The 22,062-nt window shown below is 32.7% G+C and overlaps 1 protein-coding gene across 5 annotated transcripts in view; it reads right to left on the bottom strand.

Annotated features, from left to right (window-relative positions):
• The window catches only part of CSMD3 (CUB and Sushi multiple domains 3), a 593,532-nt gene that overhangs the window by 192,588 nt on the left and 378,882 nt on the right, over window positions 1-22,062 (bottom strand). For all 5 annotated transcript variants that reach the window (XM_064706591.1, XM_064706593.1, XM_064706594.1 and 2 more), the window contains 5 exons: window positions 15,664-15,833; window positions 7,792-7,948; window positions 4,400-4,591; window positions 3,526-3,652; window positions 2,634-2,836 (listed from right to left, as the gene is read on the bottom strand). In XM_064706591.1, the coding sequence (XP_064562661.1) occupies window positions 2,634-2,836; window positions 3,526-3,652; window positions 4,400-4,591; window positions 7,792-7,948; window positions 15,664-15,833 (849 nt within the window). The remainder of the gene's footprint in view (window positions 1-2,633; window positions 2,837-3,525; window positions 3,653-4,399; window positions 4,592-7,791; window positions 7,949-15,663; window positions 15,834-22,062) is intronic.

The raw sequence follows: 22,062 nt of genomic DNA, 5'->3' as shown, positions 1-22,062 counted from the left end.
GGGGTGACCCACAACTGACAGTGTTCAACAGGCCAGGCTGGATGGAGCTCAGGGAAACCTGCTCTGGGGAAAGGTGTCCCTGCCCATGGCAAAAGGGTTGGAAGGTTGGAACTGGATGGTCTTTAAGGTCCCTTCCGACCATTCAATGATTCTGTGATTATTTTCTTACAGAGATTATGAATGTTTAAACCATCAAAATAGTTCTACTTTTGCAGATAAAAACAAACTTTTGGGGTTTATTTCTTCCACAAAAAGGCAAGCTAACAAAAAGAAAAAAAAATATACTAATTAACATAATGGGCAAGAAAAATCTCATTGTGATTTTTTTTCCCTTGGATCCTCTAAATTTTAAAAAATTAATAACAACTTCCAGGACTTTTAAAGGATTGCTTTGGGCAGCCCTAGAAAGAAACAATTCTAATATTACCTGCTTTAATACATAATACTAATTAAATATAATTTTCTTTCTACTTTTTATATAACATTTCATCTTTAGGTTTTTCCATCCACGCTTTAATTTGGTGAAGGATGCTATCTCACCTGCCTTTTGTATCTCCAGACAAAAATTATTTTTCTGATTATATTGGATGGCTTATAGAGGAGTCAAATATAAATTATACCACATTATCAGTGGTGATAATTTTTGCTCATTAAATGACAGATGCAATACTGTGTAAGAACAATTGATAAAATTAAATAAAAAAACTGTAAGGAACTAATAGGAAGGTTTAAACCATTTTTTGGAAACACATTTTTATTTAAAGGGTAAGAGCATAATAGAGAAGAAAATAAAGCATTCAAAGTCTTAAATGAGTTTGAACATAAAATATCTGTTGTCATTGAAAAACATTCCTCTTGAGGTAAAAGGGCCAATAATCCAGTTAAATAGTCTTACTTCATGAAATGGCAAGAGGAAAGTAAAAGCAGATACCTCCCTTGTGTGAGCTTTCTGTTGGTTAATTACAGTGTAGCTAGAGTATAAAGACACCATCTGTTTTACTCAGACAATATTATGTACTCAAAGAAAGTATATGAATACTTGGAACAAAGTTGCAAAGAATTGTTCTTCTCTTTCCTCCGTCTACTCAAATATTTCTCTTTATTGGTTAGTGAAATAATATGTCCATAGAGCAATAGTGTTATTCAGGTTGTGAAGCTATTTGCACAATACTTTAAAATCTTTACTTAGGGAAAAAAACAAAACAAAACAAAAAAACCTCTGTTATTCTACTGAGAATATACACCCAAACCGTGCCACATCAACAGTTTGAGAAGGACCACTCTGATTTTGAGAATCTGGGCTAAAGACAAAGAGAACTGCTGAGGCAGTAAAACTTCTCGGTTTCTTTAGTGTCATTAGAACTCAACAGACTGCAACAGCATGGAGAAACAAATAAAATGCCTATCAGATAAATTTCTAAACCCTCTTTTCACATAAATCAATGCAATTGCATCAGTAGCTGTTTTATAACTTTACTACCATGTATTATCCATTTCTCCTTGTAACTCCATTTTTATTCTGCATCCATCTATTTTTCCACTCAGCTTTAATGACTGCCTAAATAAGTCCAGTGCATAATGGTCTCCCTCTCTGATTTCAACATTAAATATAAAAGCATGCCTGATAATGGAAACACACATGTGAGAATCTCTCATACAGGGTCTGGAAGAGGGGAAGGTAGTAAAATGGCAAAAATACCTTGGAGCCAAAGGATTAAAACTTCTATTCACAGCTTCAAAAATAAGCTGATGGAGCAGAAGCACTCTGTCACTACAAATAAAATATCTTTCACTTTGTGCTCTCATTTACATAATTCATTCTTCCTTTAAATTACTGTATGCACATACAGGTATTTGTCATACACATGGAAAGAATAAGAGTAGGGCTAATACAAGGGCTAATACAGCTACCAAGCACAGGAAGCACAATGAGGTAAACAGTGTTAACATTGAGTCTCTGTGTCAACCCATGTTAGAAATGCTGTTACCACTACACAAAATTATATTAGACTAGTCTTTGCTAATCTTGAAAAAATATATATAAATTTCACTGACCCGAGGAAAAAGAAGGTCAAAATGGACCTGGCTCAATGATTTCTTCTGTTTCAGCAATAAAATGTCTAAAGGGATTTAATAACAGTTAGGCAACTGTTTAGATTTGTCATCCTGCTGCCTGTAATAAGATGATGTAGCACTAGAAGGCAAAAGGGAGAAGGACATTGCTGTTCCTGTGGAGCTCTTTCCTTTTTCATCCCATACAATCACAAAAGAAATGAAAACTCACCACAGATATCTCTGAAAGCAGAAACTCTTACTGATTAGAAAAGGATGGAGATTTTAGCATGCCTACTTCACCTTCTTTGTGAAAAACACTAATCATAGTTATAAGCATTCTTGCATTCCCCCAGCTGCCCTTGAAAACCAACACTAGCAAAGAACATGATATTTTATTTTTTGTTTGTTTCTTTCTTTAAGATAAAAATATAGCTTTACAACAAATCTTTAAGTCTGTGCTAATTCTTTCCCTTAAAACATCAGGAATGCAGTCACTGATTTCAAGTGTTTCCAGCATGATAATTATCTGTGCGTGAATTCATCTCATAATAAATTAAAAATTAAATAAATCAACTTACTTGAAAACTGTATGGCAAATCCAGATTTACTGATATAAAAATCTGTGTCAAACTGGATAGTTACTATGTTGAGTGTACTGTGAATGCCTTCAGGAATAAGGGAGCCACTAATTTCTTTGAGCAACATCTCATTCTCAGGTGGACCATCCCAAACTCGAAGAATGTCATGGGACGCCTCAGTATCAAAAGCAAGAAACTGGAGGCTGAAAGAACATAATGATTTATTGTCAGCTTTGATATTACTCAAAAATATAACTTTAACAACAAAACTAAACAAGCAACAGAAAAAAAACAAATACAATTTAACTCAAAAGGGCAATTTTTATAATGTTTCATACATTTATCTTTGAATGCATGACAGCCCAATGCAAAAATGAATTTGAAAGAAAAAAAAAACTTAGAATATTTGAAATTGTCCACCATAAAGTAATATATTACTTTAGCCATTCAAATAATCTATAAGTATCTACACATTCTTTTCAGAAGAGAGTTTTAGTTTCAGTTCTTCTAAAACAATATTATATATCACATTCCCATCAAAACTAATTAACTAAAAAGAGCTGGGAAAATGCAGGCTGTGTTGTTTTGTTGTTTTGTGGTTTTTTAAAATGTAGTCTTTCACTAAAGATTTCTTCTGCCTCCTGCATTTCACAAAATTATAACCAATTTTAAAGCTCAGTCTTCTTTGGATAATGCTTATTAAAAATCAACAGTTTCAACCCAAATCTAAAATGCCAAAACCTGTGATTTGCATCGTAAGTTTTTCACCCATAATCCCTTTTTTTCCCTTCACTCTAGAGAGTGATTTGGTTATTATGGCCCTAAGATTTGATTACAGTGAAAAAAACCCCAAAAAATAAAAAGTCTAAATTTTAGGATTCATTTTCAGTACCTGACAATATTTCCTGGGTCTACTTCAATCACCCACATGCAGCGCAGATTGTTGTCATAGGGAAAAGGATAGCCAGGAGACAAAATTCTTCCTGATGACTCCCCTTTAAACCGTCCACCACATTCAGCTAATAAAAAACATTATGGAATGATCTTAAAGCTAATCCTCTGAGCAATCAATTTATACATTTACTCTTTTGTTGAACAGGTTACACAATTAAACTGACCATATGCCATAATATTAAAAAAACAAATAAGCATTTCACCCCTTGCTTCACCTACTTACCAATCCCAATTTCCTCTAAATGAAGATGAAAAATAAAGATACAATAATATTTAACTCTTGTCTTCTTATCACTCTCCTATGGGAATAACTGAGCCTGTAGATAGCTGCAAAACTTATGAAGTTATAGTAATATTGTAAAGAAACAGGAACGACAAAAATACAAAATAACTTTATATCTCTTCATGTCTTAATTGTGTTATTTTATTTAATCTATTTCACATAAATATAAGAGATTTTTCTAGCTTATTGATATTTATATATAAGTAAAAAAATACTAATTTTACAATGTCTTTATAATAAAACTTTTTATGTTGATCATTTTCTGACATTAACTAGATTGGCATGTTTTAGGACTTTCCATATGCACAAATGTTTAAGAATTGCTATCTATTTTTAACCTAGAAAGACTTAGATGAGACATGCAGAGAGAACTACAAGTACCTCTGTAAATAGATCTCTACACATATCAGATCAGATCATCCACATCAGATTTTACATAGATCTAACAATCCTTACAATATTTTTTCTTTCTTGCATTCAAAAAAACCCAAAAAATTAAAGAAACAAAAAAAATAGAAGAGTGTAATACCAATGCATGATGGTAGAGGATAGTCCCACGCCCTTCTTTCCCCAGTCATACACTTTAGAAGGCTACTTCCATGGAGTGTGTAACCTGGATTGCATCCATAAATTATAGTACTCCCAGCAAAATGACCTTGGTCACTAATTTTATATCCAAACTGTGGCACACCAGGGTCCTCACAATGTGACAGCTCAAAACCTGTGTGAGGAATAAAATGTTGTATTTACAGAATCAAACATAAATACATTAAAGAAATCCAGATTTTCTGATTTTCAGTGGAAATCATTTTCAAACTACATATAATATTAGGATTTCTTCTCTGTTATTAAGCATTCTAAGTAGGATAACTGCCTATACACCTTTCCCAGATTCCCAGAGCATGACCAAGCTGTGTCATAAATTCAATTTTCCTAAGAGTTCAATTTAAGACATAAAAAATCCATTATCAGGATCAATCAGTTTTTAAATTTTATGATGAATTATAAAATAGAAACTAAAGGAACTGTCCACTTGTCAATAGATATTTAAAGGTTCATAAACAAAACAACAGCAGATTTCTCATTATTTTGCATTGTAACAACAGCAGCACAATAGCACCTGTGGCAGCAAAGAAAAACTGCTATTTTTCATCAATCCCTATGCTAATTTTTTGTTCAGTAGTTAGTAAATTTAAGAACTACATGCAGGAATCAATGAAAATCATGATAGAGAGAACTCAAGCCTAACAAATTGGACATTTTTGAGACTTAAGAGACTGGAAACAAGAAGAAAACATAATAACAATGCATTACATGGAAACAGGGAGGTATGCTAACTTATAGGGAAAAATAAACTGCAATTTGGGAGAAAAATTTTCTATTCCAAATCAAGTTTTCTGTTATTAACTGAGAAGCAACTTGAAATTTCACTTTCTTCCTAATCAAATAATTATATCAATACCGTGTGGCTTAGAATGTATATAGGCAAAAAAATAGAGCCTTTGCATCAGATTGCTATTCCTATACATAGGTAATATGGGAGGAAATGAAGGGATTTTCATGTCTACTTTGTTCAACAAATCATTCACACAGTATCTGTCCATCAGGTAAACAGTTGGTAGCCTTTCACAATCTCCCCTCAGATGGTGCATTACTATTCTTTATTGAAAAAAAAAATCTTCTTTATTTTATTTTACAGTCAAAATACTTGCAAATGCATTGTAAATGCTGGATAAGGCTGCTAAGAAAAAAAGGAAACAAAACAAAAAAAATATATCAAATGTTGTATCTTTGTGGTTCTTCCTTCAGTTCATTTCATGTATGACTGAAAAAGTCTCAGCCTCCACAACCTCTAAGCTGAGTTTTTCTCCTTCCTAAACTGTTGTTTCTTAGTACAGTGTATGCTGCAGAAGCTCTGAAAGACATTAACGTGAGTCCTAGGTGAAGAACCATTTTAGACAATGCTGGTCTGGACACATATTGACCAGTTAAAATTACCTCTCTTCTAAGAAAACTTCTGACCACGCTGCGAAAAGAAGTTCAAATCTACCTTGATCCCTGATATATCCTCATTTCTGGACAGCCTTCTTACAGACACAGAACCAAAGTCAACTTTTTAACTGATCACCCTGTGAGGGCGAATATGTACCTCCATTGCCTAACCTTGGGAGCATTTTTGCAGCCTTAACTGCGTGTGACCGGAGCAGGAGAGGGTGTGGTGCCCCAGCCAGGGCCTGGTGGGGCAGTTTGTGGGGGACAGCACACAGGGAGAATGCCTCTCTGAAGGGTGGAGCTTCCATGGCCCTGGTAGAGAGACTTGAACTCCTTGTAACTCAGCAAAGGAGCTCTAGTTTTTTGGTGCTATTCCAACCTGACAAAAGGCAGAATGGTGGACACTTCTCAGAGCACAGGCGGCAGCTCTGACTGGGAGGTCTGCACCATTTCTTCTGGCTTATGGATCCTCCCAGAGCTCAGACTGAGCACTTGTATCCAATCTAAATGTGCCCTCTTCCCATTTAAGGCCAGTACCCCTCGTCCTGTTATCACATGTCCTTGCAAAGAGTCTCTCCCAAACTTTCTTGTAGGCTCTCTTTAGGCACTAGAGGATCCTAAAAGGTCTCCCCAGAGCCTCCATGCTGAAGGCCCCTAAATCTCTGAGCCTTTCTTCATAGGAGAGGTGTTCCAGGCCTTTGATCATCTCTGCTACCTTCTTCTGGACTTCATTTTTTCTTTAAATTCTACCACTATCAACAAAAGAAGATTCATCACTCTTCAGGTTAAGAATTCTTCAGGCTAAGAAAGTGTACTCTAATATGAATATCTCAAAAGACAGGAAATGTTATTGATAAGGTTCAAGCGCTGTGTTTGGTTCTACCTATAAAAATATGAAAAATTAGATTCCTTGACACTTATATAGTAACACAGCACTGAACATCCTATCTTTAATCACTGGGTACAGTCCTATTCTATCACATGCTATTACAGAATGTAATTATGCAATTTTCATCTGAAAAGTAATTACATACGCTTTTATTATCTTGAAGTATTTTCCTTTCATACTGCAAGAATTATGCTATTGTTTATCAGAATTACTTTTAAAAACATTATGTTGAGTCTTTAAATGAACAATTTTTGAACAGGTGAAAAATGAATGATTTGAGCACAAGCACAAAGAAAATATGTTGATAGCTGCATTGCATAATTACCTTATAACACTGTCCTGCTTGGAAAAAATTAGTTCTACATAATAATTCAGTGACAGCAAAAAAAATATTCACTTAAAAAGTCATATACACTACATGTCAATAGTAATGCACAACAATTTTCAGAAACAGACACTTGGTAAAGTTCATGTATATGGCTTCTTCCGTGTACCCTCTAAGCTGGATATCAGAAATATTGTTTTCCTCTCCTCATCTTCATAGCTGAAATCCATATATAGGTTTTTGTTAGGAACTTTTCTTTATCATTTTGGTTCTAAATAATAATCCAAGCTTAGAAACAAAAGCAAAGTAAATATCAGAGATTAGTCTTAAGAAGGAGAATTTCCTTACTTGTGACTTATCTTTGTGAAGCAATGCTTTTTGGTTGCATCTTTTAAACTACTCACATACTTCAATATTTTTATGTGCTAAAACAATTAACTTAAACTTACCCTGTTTTTTCTTATGCTCTCCAAAACTGAAAAATACTCCTCTAGAAAAACGACAGCAATTTATGTACCAGATAAAATGTCAAAGCCAGCTTTCAGTACGCTGTGTGTTTTGAGGTTTTGTGAGGTACAGCAATGAAAGCATATTGTTTTGATAAGTAATTTGTTGTTAATTTCTTCCATAATTGTAATTAACTGCATTTTCATCTTATGAGTGCAGAATTTTCATTCCATTAAAAGTATAAATCTATTCCTACTTAAATACTTACTGGTATACACAAGCTGAAAACCTTCATCAGTGCCCTCCGTGTCTGAGTTAAATTCCAGCCATAAATGATTTGAAGTGCTACTTAGTGTCAGGCCTCTTAATGATGCCCCAGTATATGCTCCCAGCAGGTGAGCAGTGTTGTCTTTGCCATCATAGATCTGTAAAAAATGTGAGTTTTACAGTTATGAAGAAAGAAAAGAAAAGAAGATATCTTTTACTCACAAAATAATTCTGTACATCTGCATTAAGAGGAAGAACAGCTTTGTCAAGGGAGATCTATTGGCAGCCAACCTGAAGTACTGTTTAGATATACTATTTGCCTCTCTTGACTTAAGCTGACTTAGGTGTGGTGAATTTTCAAATAAAGTTTAAAATGTGTCAATTCATTTTTTACATGACAATAGAAGGGGGCAGAGGCGCCACATCAGCTCAGGTTGTTGAGATCTCTGTGTTTTCTCTTTCACTGTCAGTATTGTCATGCTGATCACTACCTATGAGCAAACACGTATAATGTGTATCTGCCTCTAGTCTGAGGTGGCAGAACAGAAAATCTCACATATTTGGTCTCTTAAATAAATCTGAGGTGGCTTTTTATCCTGTGAAGACAGGTTAAAATATAACCATGAAGTAAAAGGAGACTAGGAAATAAATTTAACCACTGCTTCTGTAAGCTGAAAGAGTATTGTAATCTATATGTAAATCACAGTACTGCATTTTTATTATTTATTTTTCTTCAAGTGTTGTTCTTTACCATTTATCAGAATACTAAATATATAGAAAAATCTTCTAATAATTCTCAGGAAATTTCCCTACAAATCTGGTTGCTTTAAAACACCACAGGTTGTTGAATTCCTGTAATTTCTAAAAAAAAATCCTATAATTTAACTATAATTTCTCACCCAAATATTATTTCCAGTAGGATTTATTTAGGGACTTCTACAATAACTAAAACATTGATTGATGTGTTTTATGAAAAATTTCATTTGCAAATGAATAAATTGACCTGTGAATAATTTTCAAATTGCAATAAGGGGAAATTGTAAAGCCTTATTAAAAGATACTGAATCGTCTGCAGTTCTAAATTCTATTTAATTCTATTATTTACAAACAAAGTTAGCATTTTTAGACAGGAGTCTTCATCAGAATGAAATCATAACAAATACAGCAGCAATAGAAGTAAGGCAAAAAGAAAATGTGAAGTATTATGATGCCTGTTCCCTATCTGTAAGAATGAGTTACACACCTAATTCCTATTTTCCAGAAATCTCATGTCTCTAGTAATAAAAAAGACTTTACATTTAATGAAATGCTGAAATAAAACAAGTAAATGACTTCTAGCTGTGTGTAATGCGTAAAATAATTGTACAGGAGTTTAAGATGCACGACGTCATGACATAATTCCTCGGTTTTTAGTGACACAAGCAAATAAATTCCAGGCAAACTTAAATTTAAAAGCCAATTTCCTCATATGGACTAAAAGTAAGAAACCAGGAAAGAAGGAACAATTTTAATTAATGCATATCAACCAAGAAATAATTTCAATATATAAAGCAGTATTAAAATAGATGTCTTGCCTTTCAGAAAAAGAAAAAAAGCCCCAAAACTAACCCCAAGAAAAGATAACAAAACTAAAACCAACCAAAACCAAAACCAAACAAAAAAACCCCACCCAATCCAGGAAAATAAATCTGAAATGCACTTAGTTTTGTTTTAGCAAGTGAAAAGAAAATATCCTTTTCAGGAGAACTGCTGCTATCCAGCAGAGATATTTACATCATGATAGACTTAAACAAAACCCAGCTTGAGCCTACTTATAATTAATAATAACCCAGGATTCAGGATTTATTTTAGTTTTAAAAGCTATGTAAGAGCAAACCATTTCCTGCTGTTTGTGTATCATTAAAACTTAACCAAAGGAAGCTGGTAAGAAGTGAAACCAACTATTTTCAATGTCTCACACAAACTTTGAACAAGCCATGTCATGATACCAATTTTCTTCATGTTACAATTTCCCTAGACACAATTTATTGCCAATTTTGTTAGGTGTCCTACCACATTAAATCTTGCACATTAGTCCACTGACATCTCTCATTAGTTAATATTCATTCTATTTCATGGGCTAACCAGCTGTCAAGCTGTATGTTTTTAAACCTATATAATTTCTATGAAGGAACAGAATTTAAAGTATCTAACACTTCTGAAACTGATTCATTTGAGTAGGAGAAATGCATTTGGCTGAGGCAGGATTGTGATTCATCTGAACACTAAATTGAATTATTTTTTCTTGTGTTTGCTGTTTTTCAGACATTAAAAGTATCCCTCTTCCTAAGACACTGGGGTCTCCCTTAGGACAATAAATGAATGCATGTTTTGTAGTGTAACTCTCAATTTAGGTCACATTTTCATTTCCCTACTACATTTGATGTAATAGGGAAAAAAAAAAAAGGAAGTTTATAGAATCATTTAAATAATACCATTTAGCTTGCCCATAAAATGGTAGCAGACCCTTCTGAGAATTGCAGAACCAATGTTTTCTTTCTAACCTTGTTAAACTAGGTGGGAACTAATTCTTTTGAAAGAGTTAGCAATTCAGCTTCATAATTCTTTTGGAAGGCAATATTACATGTGAATTAAGGAAGTACAATTAGCTTTTTTAAAAAATATGGATATACTTTCTTATAGGCCTTGCCAGTACCTCTAGATTTAGGTCACTTGGGTGCTAAAGATAAGTCCAAGAATAAGCATAAAAATATTATTCACTTGGATAAATTTTTCTTAAAGTCATCCTGTAACATTAATTCAAAGGTAATTTATTCATGACTAGATAATGCTTGTTAGGCCAGTAACAAACTATTCAGAAAACAGAGGTCCACCTTTATTAAGTATTTAATGACCCAATCTTTTAAATTATTAACTCATAAAGAAAAAAAGGCACAGAAAATTGTCTTAATGTTCTTCATACCGTAATAATACGTTCAAATGTTACAGGGAAGGATGCTAATAGGAAACACTATACCTAAATATTTGAACTAATAGATGTTATATTCAATTTTTGAAGGAAGTGTTATTTGCATTTGCAATTAGGGGGAAAATAAAACTTGCTAATTTCTTAAGTGGCTCCATTACCAACAAATTTTAAATGGAAATCAATGCCCTTTTTTTCTGCTAATTTATTTAACTATATAAAATTTTACCAAGGGAGTATCATAAGTGAATGTATAAAATTTGTGCATTTTAATCAAGCTATTTTTGAAATTTTCCATTGAAACATAAAAGGCATATGGATATGAAGATCTGTTCCTTTATAAAGAGAAGAAATAACATAAAATCGGCAGCTCAGAACTGAGGCTGTCAACGCCCTGTCAAATGTATATCACACGCGAATAGAAGCACTAATATAAAGGCAGAAAAGGGTCCATATGTTTGGGGGGGTGAGGGGGTGGGGGGTTTGTCCCCAACATTTATTATCTTTTTCTCAGTCACATTCAGGATGATATTGCTAAAAGTATTACTATTATAAACATGAAGATTCTTAAGAAACAAATTAACAAAAAGATCTGAATATCACATCCCTTCAAAGTGTTTGCCCAAACCCCTCAAAAACTGGATCATGTGCACACATTTAAATCTGGCCCACAGAGGAGACAATGAACAAATGCAGTAAAACTGAATCCTCTGTATTTGGCAGGAGCACAGACAGTGCTGTGCCAAGCACAGCCAAAGAGAGCCGAGTGCCAGTTCTGTTTGCTGACACGCTGTTACCTGCCTGTTGCTGCAGAGTGCTTTAGTAAAAGGAAAAAGAGAGATTGCTTTAGAATGTTTTTAAAAATAATTCTTAAATCCATTTTTCCACATAGATGCAATATCACCTATCACATAATTTCTCATGCTACATTAAGCCAAGCACATAGACTGCTTCAAAAGACAAAAAGGATTATTTTCATAGTCAGTGTTCCTGTCTCCTTTGTTTGAGGTTTACTCAATGAAATCTGTCTGCATAATTTTTGGAGGTGGTTTGTTTTGTGGTATTTCCTTTTATTTAAACATTACCAGAAAACTACCCATTAATTAGTACCATGCACAGGGACATTTTTATTTATGCTAAAATCTACTGAAAACAAAGAAAACAATTATATTAGCCATGTCCAAGTTTCAATTTTAATAAAGGTCCTTTTTTCCTTGTAAATTAAAAAGTATGTTAAAATACCCTTGATATAAAAGAATATTTTCTACACTCAATAGATTTACAACACAAATAACATGTTCACTACTATCAATGGACTATTCAGGGAAGCAGAACAATGACAACTCTGTTCTTTCTATGTATATCTCATGGACTTGCTTACAGCTAGCAGAGACTAGAGAGTTTATGAGTAAAATTGGTGGATGGAGATAAAAGCAGGGGGAAAAAAGCCAGGTAGAAATATTTTCATACTTTGGAAAAAAGGCATTATTTATCCTTGCCTCCCACATAGGTAGTTTACTCTAAAAGTATTGAATTATGGAAAGATAGCACACAAACTCAATTATCTGTACAATTTCAAAGAAAGAAGCAAGTGTTACAGAGTTTCTGAGATTAATATTAAATAAACGGGCTTGCAGTGATTGTACAGATCCTAAATTCCTCATATGTCTTCATATAACTTTCATAAATATTGGAGCAATATATGGCACTTTCAAGAGCAGGTTATATCCCTACACACACACACAAAAGGTAGAGATATTTATATATTTATTGCAGTTTCTAATAAAACCCAAAAAGAACTACACCATTAATGTAAGTAGCCAGAGCAGTTACATTGAAAGGAGAACAAGAGAATTGAATACTAAATGAAGCAAATGAAAAACAAATTATATGCTCTGAAACCTCTGTTTTATACCAGTTCAGAACTGACAAATGGGAACTCCTCCTTCTCTGTCCCTGAGGTAATAGTAAGGGTGGTGATTTACTGGTGTTAAATATGCTGTTTCACTCTAAGGCTGCATTCCCAGTGCAGCTGTTTCATTGTTTCAGTCACAGTGCCTGTCAGATATAAACATCATCCATGGTCAGATATAAACCACGCGGCAAGCAGCAGACCTCATGGCTTCATTGAAGAATTTGTCAAAATTTTATTAGAATACTCAGTCTATTTAGACTTTGAATGGAATTTTAGCAGCATACCTCTAGTGATCTAAAAGTCCTAGCTGCAAGAAAAAGTAACACAAAGCACAATACTAACTTCCTTGCCAACAGTTTCATCTCTAGCTTCTGATGAAAAGAGATGGATTATCCGAGCTTGTCACTAAAAAACTGAGTTTTAACCATGAAATAGTATGGAGTTGCTTCATTTGTGTTTAAGGGAAGGAATACTACTCTAGAAGCTGGTGTTTTAAGTATCTTGGTTTTAAAATGGTGACTAATATAGCCTCCCTCTTTCACAGCTGACATGGAACTCTGTATTCACTATATGTCATTTGGTTGTTTTGAAGACAGGATGAATTTTTTTTTTTTAACTTTAGTTCCTTCCAGTTACAAAGTAGTGATACGTATTAAAGGTTATATTTAAAGGAAAAGTAGTGATATATATTTAAAGTTAAAAGCATTTGTTGGCTATTAATGATTAATTTAAAACTAAAGTATAACCCCAATGTTCTATTCGTGTAGCCAAAAGGTTATTCTCCACAATCAGCAAAACAGTCAAATATTTCCTTTTTCAGAGTAGAGTAGGATCATAAAAAGGGATCAACAGACAACTGCAGAATTGATTCTGGGAGAAAAGGTTTGGAATATGTGACTGGTAATGTGCTCCCTGAAGAATTTTTCTTTATCAAATGAACACATGAAAAAAGAGAGTGATAGAATTATGACAGTTTGTGAGAAATTCATCTAAGAAAGGAGGCTGGAAAAGACACAATGGATTCTACAGATATTTCTTCCCACAGTTGTAAAGGCTGAGTGCCTCTGACTTGCTATGATGTCAGATAGACTGAAAAAAGTCATAGTCATAATCAAGAATACCTCTTAGAGTTTGTTTTGGATTTTTTTAATAGGGAGGATCTTCAGCTCATTATAATTCAAGGCTGCTGACTTGAAAAACAAACACTCTAATTACACAACACTAATTTCATTATAAAAATACACCTTCAATATACAGCAAATATTTCTGCCACTGATATTTACAGCTGAGTACTGGCCTTCATCTATTCATAATTAATTTTGCATTGCTCTTAATTTCACATTAAATGAGTAGCAGCATTAAAGCAGAATTTTCTTCTCTAAGTCTCTGAGTAAAGATTGTCTAGTTAAACATCTGAAGTGCATATGGTTCAAATGGCCCTTGAAAAATCATAAATTATTAGATCAGAAAAAGAAAAAAAAGTTGAATGGTTTTATTTTTATATTAATTTCTGTTTATCTAACTACACACAACTGTATCTCTATTCCCACAATAGTATGCATTTTAAATTAAGATAATAGAGTTGAATGGTTTCAGCCTAAAAATCCTGAGAAAAATCCATCCAGGTGCTTTTATTGGCTAATAGTTAATTGAACAACTGCTCTGATTGGTTCATTGGTTGGTTTGAGGTATTTTTTCCCTACTGATTACATTCCAATAAATACTAAACAGCTTTCAAATTAAATCTTTCAAAATTAATTTATGTGACACTTAAAGGGTATCCCACTTGGTTCTCAAATAAACAACAAATCTAATATAAAATAAACACACCTGTGCATTCTGGGTATCTAATACCTTTTGGCTAATTTTTCTTTGCTTCTCTTTTGCCTTAAGAAGAACATAGTACTTTTTAAAAACCATTTGATTTGCTTTTTCTTTTTGATGCCAAATTTAATTTTATGTTAGTGGTTTAGGTCTGCTTGTACTTTATATAATTCGACCATTTTGGAAATGCCTGTGTCTGACCACTAAAGACGGAAACCCCACCCTAATGCACAGATGGTTACAGTTAGATGAGATAAACCCCAGTATGAATCAGGGTTGTTTCTTAGGAATACATATTTTCATAATCCTTCTTATTTAATAAGTACAGGGTACTTATTACATAAGTAATAAGAATATGGCAGAAAAACTTTTTTACATCAAACATGAGTGGCATGGTACCTCTTGTTCCTTTGATTTCACAGAGGCAAATTTAATTAAATTACATATTCTGAAGAATTGGACAATTATTTAATCACAGATATCTTATTGCATTGGTGCGCTATTGCAGATGGCATATATGAAAAGACACCCAGACCAACATTGGTTTTAAATGTGTAGATGGTTAAGTAATACATGTATCTGGAAGTATATTTTTTGGAGTACAATAATAAAATCTATGAACAAATCAAAGACAAGGGGAAATCACTGTATAAAACTCTTGTAAGTTATAGTATCCTTCTTTCCATCTTGTTGTTTCTTTTTTCCATGCACACCAGATTAGAGTAATTTAAAATGTAAAATTTATGTACAATAGGCAGTATTTAGACGGTGTTAATTAAAGTTATGGGTGTTGCGTTATGTCTTATTATGTTTAAATTGCAGCTCAAATTATGGAGATATTGTGGAAGAAAACAAATCCAAAGATGTAATTGATGAATATTTAACACTGAAAAATACAATACTCATAACCATTAAGGCAACATTTATTTAATTTCTTCAACTTCTTTTTAAATTATCTCTGGTTAGAAAAACATGTATTAAGAAACAGACTATGGGGGCACCTGAGGGTGCCTAATTTTTAACTTCTTAAAAATGGAACCAGTTTAGAAAGATACTTTGTAAGAGATGCTTTATATCCACTTACCTGGTACTGTACTATTGCAGATAAACCTCAGTGATGGGAGGTACTAGAAGTTGAGAAATAACAAATAAGTTACAGGATTACATACCTTAAGAACATCTCCTTGGGCTAAGTGAAATGTTCGGGCAGAAATATTGATTCCTTTCCCTGCTTGTACTTGAATGCTATAAATACATTCATGGTTGTTTTCATAGTTAAGAGGATAATTGGGGGACAGTAAGATTCCTTCATTGTTTGTTGTGGAGGCTCCACATTCAGCTGCAATTAAAAAAAAAAAGTTAAGGCATACTTTAATTAAGCACATAAATATTTTAGTAATGGTGATAATGGTAATGTTAATGTAACCTAGCTCAAGATTAATAATGTTTATTAATATCTAAAATCCAGTTTTAAGTACATGATCATGATGGTGATTGGAGACTACCAGAATATTTTTAAATTGCAATACTTTAGTAAAAGTAGGTAAAAAACCACTGAGAGTTAAAATCATATAAATTACATATTTCATAATCGTATTGTTTTATAGGATCTTCCTTGAATTTTGTTGCATTTGTTTCAATTTCTCCAACACTGAAATTCATAAAGATGTGCAAATTAAATGGAAGTAGAAGAATTCTATAAATTTATATGAGTATTTATTTATTTTTACACACATATTAATAAAAATATATATGTGTAGGTACCTAAATTTTCACATAGATTAATGAAAAAAAGATTTTTTCCTCTGGTCTTTTTTAACCAAGATAACCAACATAGTCAATGGTGTAAATTACAGTAGTAAAATATTATGTTATAGCTACCAGATAAATATAGAAAAAAAAATCAATAACAAGTAAATAAGATAAACATAAGTCTCAGGGGAAAAACAATTAATTTAATAATTTTCAAGTAATACAAGTAATTCAAGTTTTTATTTCAAGAAGTATACCTTATAATCAAAGATTTTGGCAATTCATTTAATCAACCAAAAAAAAAAACCTGGAAACATAAACACTTGTGGCAATGCTTCATTAGTCATTATAAACTAATTTTCATTTCCTATCATATATTGGACTATATATAATTTTAATTAAGTAATTTTTAGCATTTATTTACCAGATATTTTAAGTAGACACTGAAATACTATTACAATTCTTTGCTTCCCTTTTTATTTAATCTTTGTATGTGGCCATTATAGTGGAAGTACAGGAGTATTTCCTGTCTTTTTAACAGATTTAGATTATCTTTGAATTTAACTGTAACACTAAATTTTCTGGGTTTATGTTTGTTTTCAGGATTATTTTAGTTGCCACTTATTTTATCCTCATGAGAATACATCTCATTTATTTTAACCTGGAAATTTAGTTGATTTATAATTTCACAGAATAAGTAATATTGTTGTGTAAAACTCTGTGGTATTCTTAATGTTTTAGAAGATGTTTAGGCAAACTGTGGTGTCTATTCTAAAATCTTTTATTTGTTATTAGCATTTTCATAATTTCCACCCTAGACTTGTTTGAGTAATATTCAGGATAATAAAATATATATTTTGTACATGAAATTAAAAGACAGCAGTGACAAAAAACCCGAGCTTGATAAACTACCCTTTCTGTATGCAGCTGAAGCAGACATTGCACAGAAATCCAAATCAGGCACAGATTGAAGAACAAATGCTTGATGACTACATCTCATTCAACAATATAGAACAAGTACCCAAATAATTCAGGTGACATTATTTTGTCCTGGAACAGCAGGATACACCCAGTCTAGGCAGAAGTGAAAAACCTTCTATTCCACATGATCACAGCTATCCTTTTATTGCACTCTCAAATAAATGGGTATTTCCTATTTCAAAGATGCATAGGTCACTTTGAATTACAACAGAAAGGAGTAAGATGATTGTAATTTCAGGATTGAGAGATCTCTTTTCACAATCCAGAGGGATATAAAAGCCAAAAGGCACAAGGTAATTATGGTATTAAGTTGATCCAACAACTCTGGGCTATTTCAGAGCTGTAATTCAAAGCAATTTTTTAAAATCTGAACACAGCAGTAAGCTAACTGTTAAGACAATTTCAACTAATGTTTTACAAGCATACTAAGTTTTCTGTTAAGAAGAAGGATGTGAACATGTTGTTGTGTTTCATGTCATTGTATTTATCAATATGATTTTCTGAATTTAGAGAGATAAAATTGCGTTCCAAGATGTGGATGTCCCATCCCTAGAAGTGTCCAAATTCAGGTTGAATGGGGCTTGAGCAAAATGATTGATTGGAAAATGTTTCTGCCTACGGCAAATGGATGTACCACATGATCTTCAAAGGTTCCTTCCAACCCAAACCATTCCGAGATTCTTTGTATCTTATGTTAGCAGACAAGAAAGCTAGTTTAGTAAACACAGTGCCAAAAACCACAGTATAACAGAATTTCTCCCATAGCATCATCACAGTTCCATGGAGGCACACAGTCCTCCAGTTGCTTCTTTTGTACACTTCTCAGCAGTATTCTGACAAAATCAACAGTTAGTTCCTGGCTTCTCTCCTTGCCTCCTGTCAGAGCAAATTATGGCTTAAAAAACCACAACAGAACAACTGACCACAAAACATCAAACACATGCTCTGACAAAGACAGGAGTTAGGGTTATATTTTGGAACAAGTGCTAAATGAAACTGGGAAGGTCCACAATTAATATTGCAAGACATTTCAAACTGCAGCACAGAGAGTTCTATGTGAGAATCTCCACTCCTATCTATAAACATATTATATTGTTGTAAATCACATGGAGCTTCATGGGACTTAGTTTCTTTCTATACTCTGATATTAATACTGAAGGAAAGATAAAAAAAGATATTATTATATTTGCAATTAAGTGCTGAGTAAAAAAGTGTCCAGAGAAAGTAATGTCAATGGAGTTCTAAAGTTTAAAATAAATCCAAATATTAAACACATGCAATTTTTTCAAAGTGTTTGGAAAATAATTTTAACAGGTATTACAGTGAATGAAAGTTAGAAAGAAAGTTAAGAGGCAAACCAGGATGAAATTAAAGGAATATGTGTAAACAGGGAAGCATATAAAAGAGGTGACAAAACAGTACTTCAAAAGTAAAGGAAAAATTACAGTGGATCAGAGTCTGTAACTATTCTTTAAATCATATGTAGAGCTGTTATCAGAATTTACAAATATTTTGTTACTGTATTTATGTTTCATTTTAGTAAAATTTCCTGTTCAACGGAGATAAAAATCAGGCTGCTTTATTAATAAAGTTTTGTGGTTTTAAAAAAATTCTACTTGTTTCTGCTGAAACTTGGAACCTGCCTTACACACTTCTCTTGTACAAAGAAAAATAGGAAAAATATTCCACATCCAGATATATTTTCACAAAGACTTAAATTCAGCCTAATATAAAGTAGAAGGATGTAACAGTAAGTAAATTACTGAAGTCAATTACTGTTTCCAGACTGTGACAAAAATAATAGATTCATTTCAGTGTTAGAAAGGAAAATAAACAAAATATCAAAAGAAAAATAATGAAAAATAAAAACTTCTATAACAAGATAATTGCAGTAACAGACTGTGATGCTTTTGGTTATGAATGTGTGTTCATTGCACCTTTCCATAATAAGACAGATGAATTTTATTAGTGCATTTAGATTTTGTAAGCAGGTGAAATGTCATTGTGATTGTAACCAAGGAATGAAATGCATCTATTTGGGTAGCTTAACCATTTGAACTCAATTCTTCAATGAATTGAAGATTAAAATTCTTGCCATAAATAATTATGAATCAAAAACACACTCTGTGCTCCTACAGATCAAAATTCAGAGAGAGGGAAATTGTTTCCTTTAATACAATCCTTTAGAATCAAAAGATAAGAGCTATGTCTAGGAGTCCTGTGTTTTGAAAAGATGGCATCTCTTGGTTAGGAGGCTGTGTATTGCAACAGCTTGGCAGGGCAAGTAAGCAGAAGCACTCCAAAAAGGATTTTATCTTTATACAACTTTGTACTAGATTGTAAATAAACAGTTACTTCAGAAACTGTATCTAACTTCAGTGCTCAACAAAGGGTTTCTTATAAAGCCGTTTGTCTTCAGATGTTCTACCTCTTCAACTGAAGGTTGGCAGAAACCAGAAAATACTTTCTTGTCAAAACATAGCAGTAAGAGACAGTAGCACAAAAATTCTGAAAGGATTAAGTTGTTGCTAAAGCTTTCTTTCTGTGAATAGCATGAATCATAAGGTTATCACAAGTTTTCCAGGCAGTTTTTATATTCTGACAGGTTAAATACAGGGAACCCTATGCTGATGAAAAAAGTAAAAAAATTATCTTCTTCAATCAGTAAGAATTATGGGGTTTCCTTTTATTTTACATTGTTCCAAAATACAAAACTTCCTTTCATATAGACAAAAATCATTAACAGAAATTTCTTATTATATATCTGCAATAGAGGTTATCTCCTTCCTATTTGATCTGAACACCAAAATATTCATGCAGCTGTTTGTGTATTAAACTTTTTTTTAATATACTTTGGCTGGTTTATGACTACATTATTTATCTTATAATGAAAGATAGTATTTCCAGATCTGGGAAGATCCTGTATTTATGACCCAGAAATAATTTTACAAAAAGATATTTCTACATCAATGGCCAAATGGCCAATGGCCAAATACAAAAGAAAACTTTTTTAGAAAGACTTACTTACATTATTAATGTTATTTTTCCTAATTGATCCCTCCAGCTGACAAGAGTGGGTAGGAGTCCCATATACATTAAATAATATGCTCCTGTATTGCAATCAATCAAAGGAGGATGAAGAAATAGCATGACAAATGAGCTTTTGAATTAATGTTAACAAGGCAAATTGTATTAAAAAACCCACATATTATATTAGAAGAATTTAAAATATCAATGTGCATGATTTTCCTTTAAACTAATTTAATATTCTGATAATAAAACTCAACACTAACAAAAAATATCCCAAAAACATGAACAACCAAAAAAAACCCTCCACAAAATAACTCAGGAAGTGCTGAAACCATTGGAACTTAGTAAAAATTTCCACATGGGGAAGAGGAACAGTTAAAACTTGATGCAAAATCTAAAAAAACATAAGAAATGTAAAAAAATGTCTTATCACATCATAATGCTATTATACTAACATATGGTGAGACCTCAATGACTGTGTTTTGCTTTTTACAGGAATCCTATCCCTGAAGAAAATAATAGATATGTAAAATTTTCACACCCAACAGAAGAAATATTTAAGAGAATAAAATTACTTGTGATGAACAGAAGAAAGTTTAGGATTCATTTGTTCTGAGATGAATCAATGAAATTTGCAAGTGGATATCACAATCCTTAAACTCAGAATTCGTGCTGCCCAAACATTCCACATATTAAAAGAAATCTCAAAACTAGCAAAAGGACATTTTTTTTGAAGCAAAATATATTAAAAGCAGTCTTTACCTTGAATGTTTTGTATGCACAGAAAGGGATAGAGCTATGTAGATGGAGTAACATTAATGGAATATAGAACAAGATGCACACAGGGTAACCAATCATTCTCCTGCTAATAAGGGAACTTACTACAGATGTATTCTGTGGTAGCACCTTCCCTTCCTTGGTTCCATATTTATGCATATCCAGTCAATGCTGAAGTTATTTTTTTCTTTCAAACAATATAACCTTTCAGACATTTCTGAAATGTCTGTTCTCAGCGTTCTTTGAAAAGCACTTTAGTTAAAGCTTGGCAAAGGAGCTGCATCACTGAACACCTTGGCAAAAAATCTCTGATGGAAAAAAAATCATGTACCATATTATCTGAAAAGTATGCAACATGACAGAAATTATTGTGTTTGCCTGTAGATATTTTATGTCTTTTTGTCTGCTTTTTATAATTTCAAGGGGAAAATCTGTAAATTGGCAATCTGTAAGTCCAGAATTAAAGACTGTTTAGGACCTACTGAGAAGAATGAACAGAAAAAGTGAAAGTAACGTAGAAGAAAAAAGTTTTAGCTTCAATGTCTTCCAGTGAAGGTTTAGGAGTCTGGAAAGAAATCGTATGGCCCTAAGAAAGAAAAAGGAAAGGACCTGACACAGCTGGGAAGCTATGAAGACAGATTATTTTACACAGACATAGAAACAATTAGGGTTTATAAATTCAAACTTGACAGTTATAATGAAAGGTAATACAATCTGGGTTTTAACAGCCTTATAAGGAATGAAAAAACCAAACTGGAAAAGGGCAGGTGAAAGGAAAAAAAGATATAAGAAATCCTGCTATAATAGAAACAACTTTCCACATTTTACTGAAAAGAAAAGGAATTCTAAGAAAGAAATACGTGTGCTGAATATGAACTCTGCATTTAGTTATCACTTGAGTACAGCATAAAGATAAATCATGAAACTAAGGAATAACAGTGTTCTAAAAGATCTTTAATCATCTTCATTTCATTATTGATGATAGGAAAAGTTTAATTTTATCTCTGTCATTATTTTTCCCAACAAGA

This window comes from Zonotrichia leucophrys, chromosome 2 (genome assembly GCF_028769735.1).
Source record: "Zonotrichia leucophrys gambelii isolate GWCS_2022_RI chromosome 2, RI_Zleu_2.0, whole genome shotgun sequence".
Lineage (NCBI taxonomy): Eukaryota > Metazoa > Chordata > Aves > Passeriformes > Passerellidae > Zonotrichia > Zonotrichia leucophrys.
Note: the sequence above shows the minus strand (reverse complement) of the source record. Positions and strands in the feature narration are given on the sequence as shown.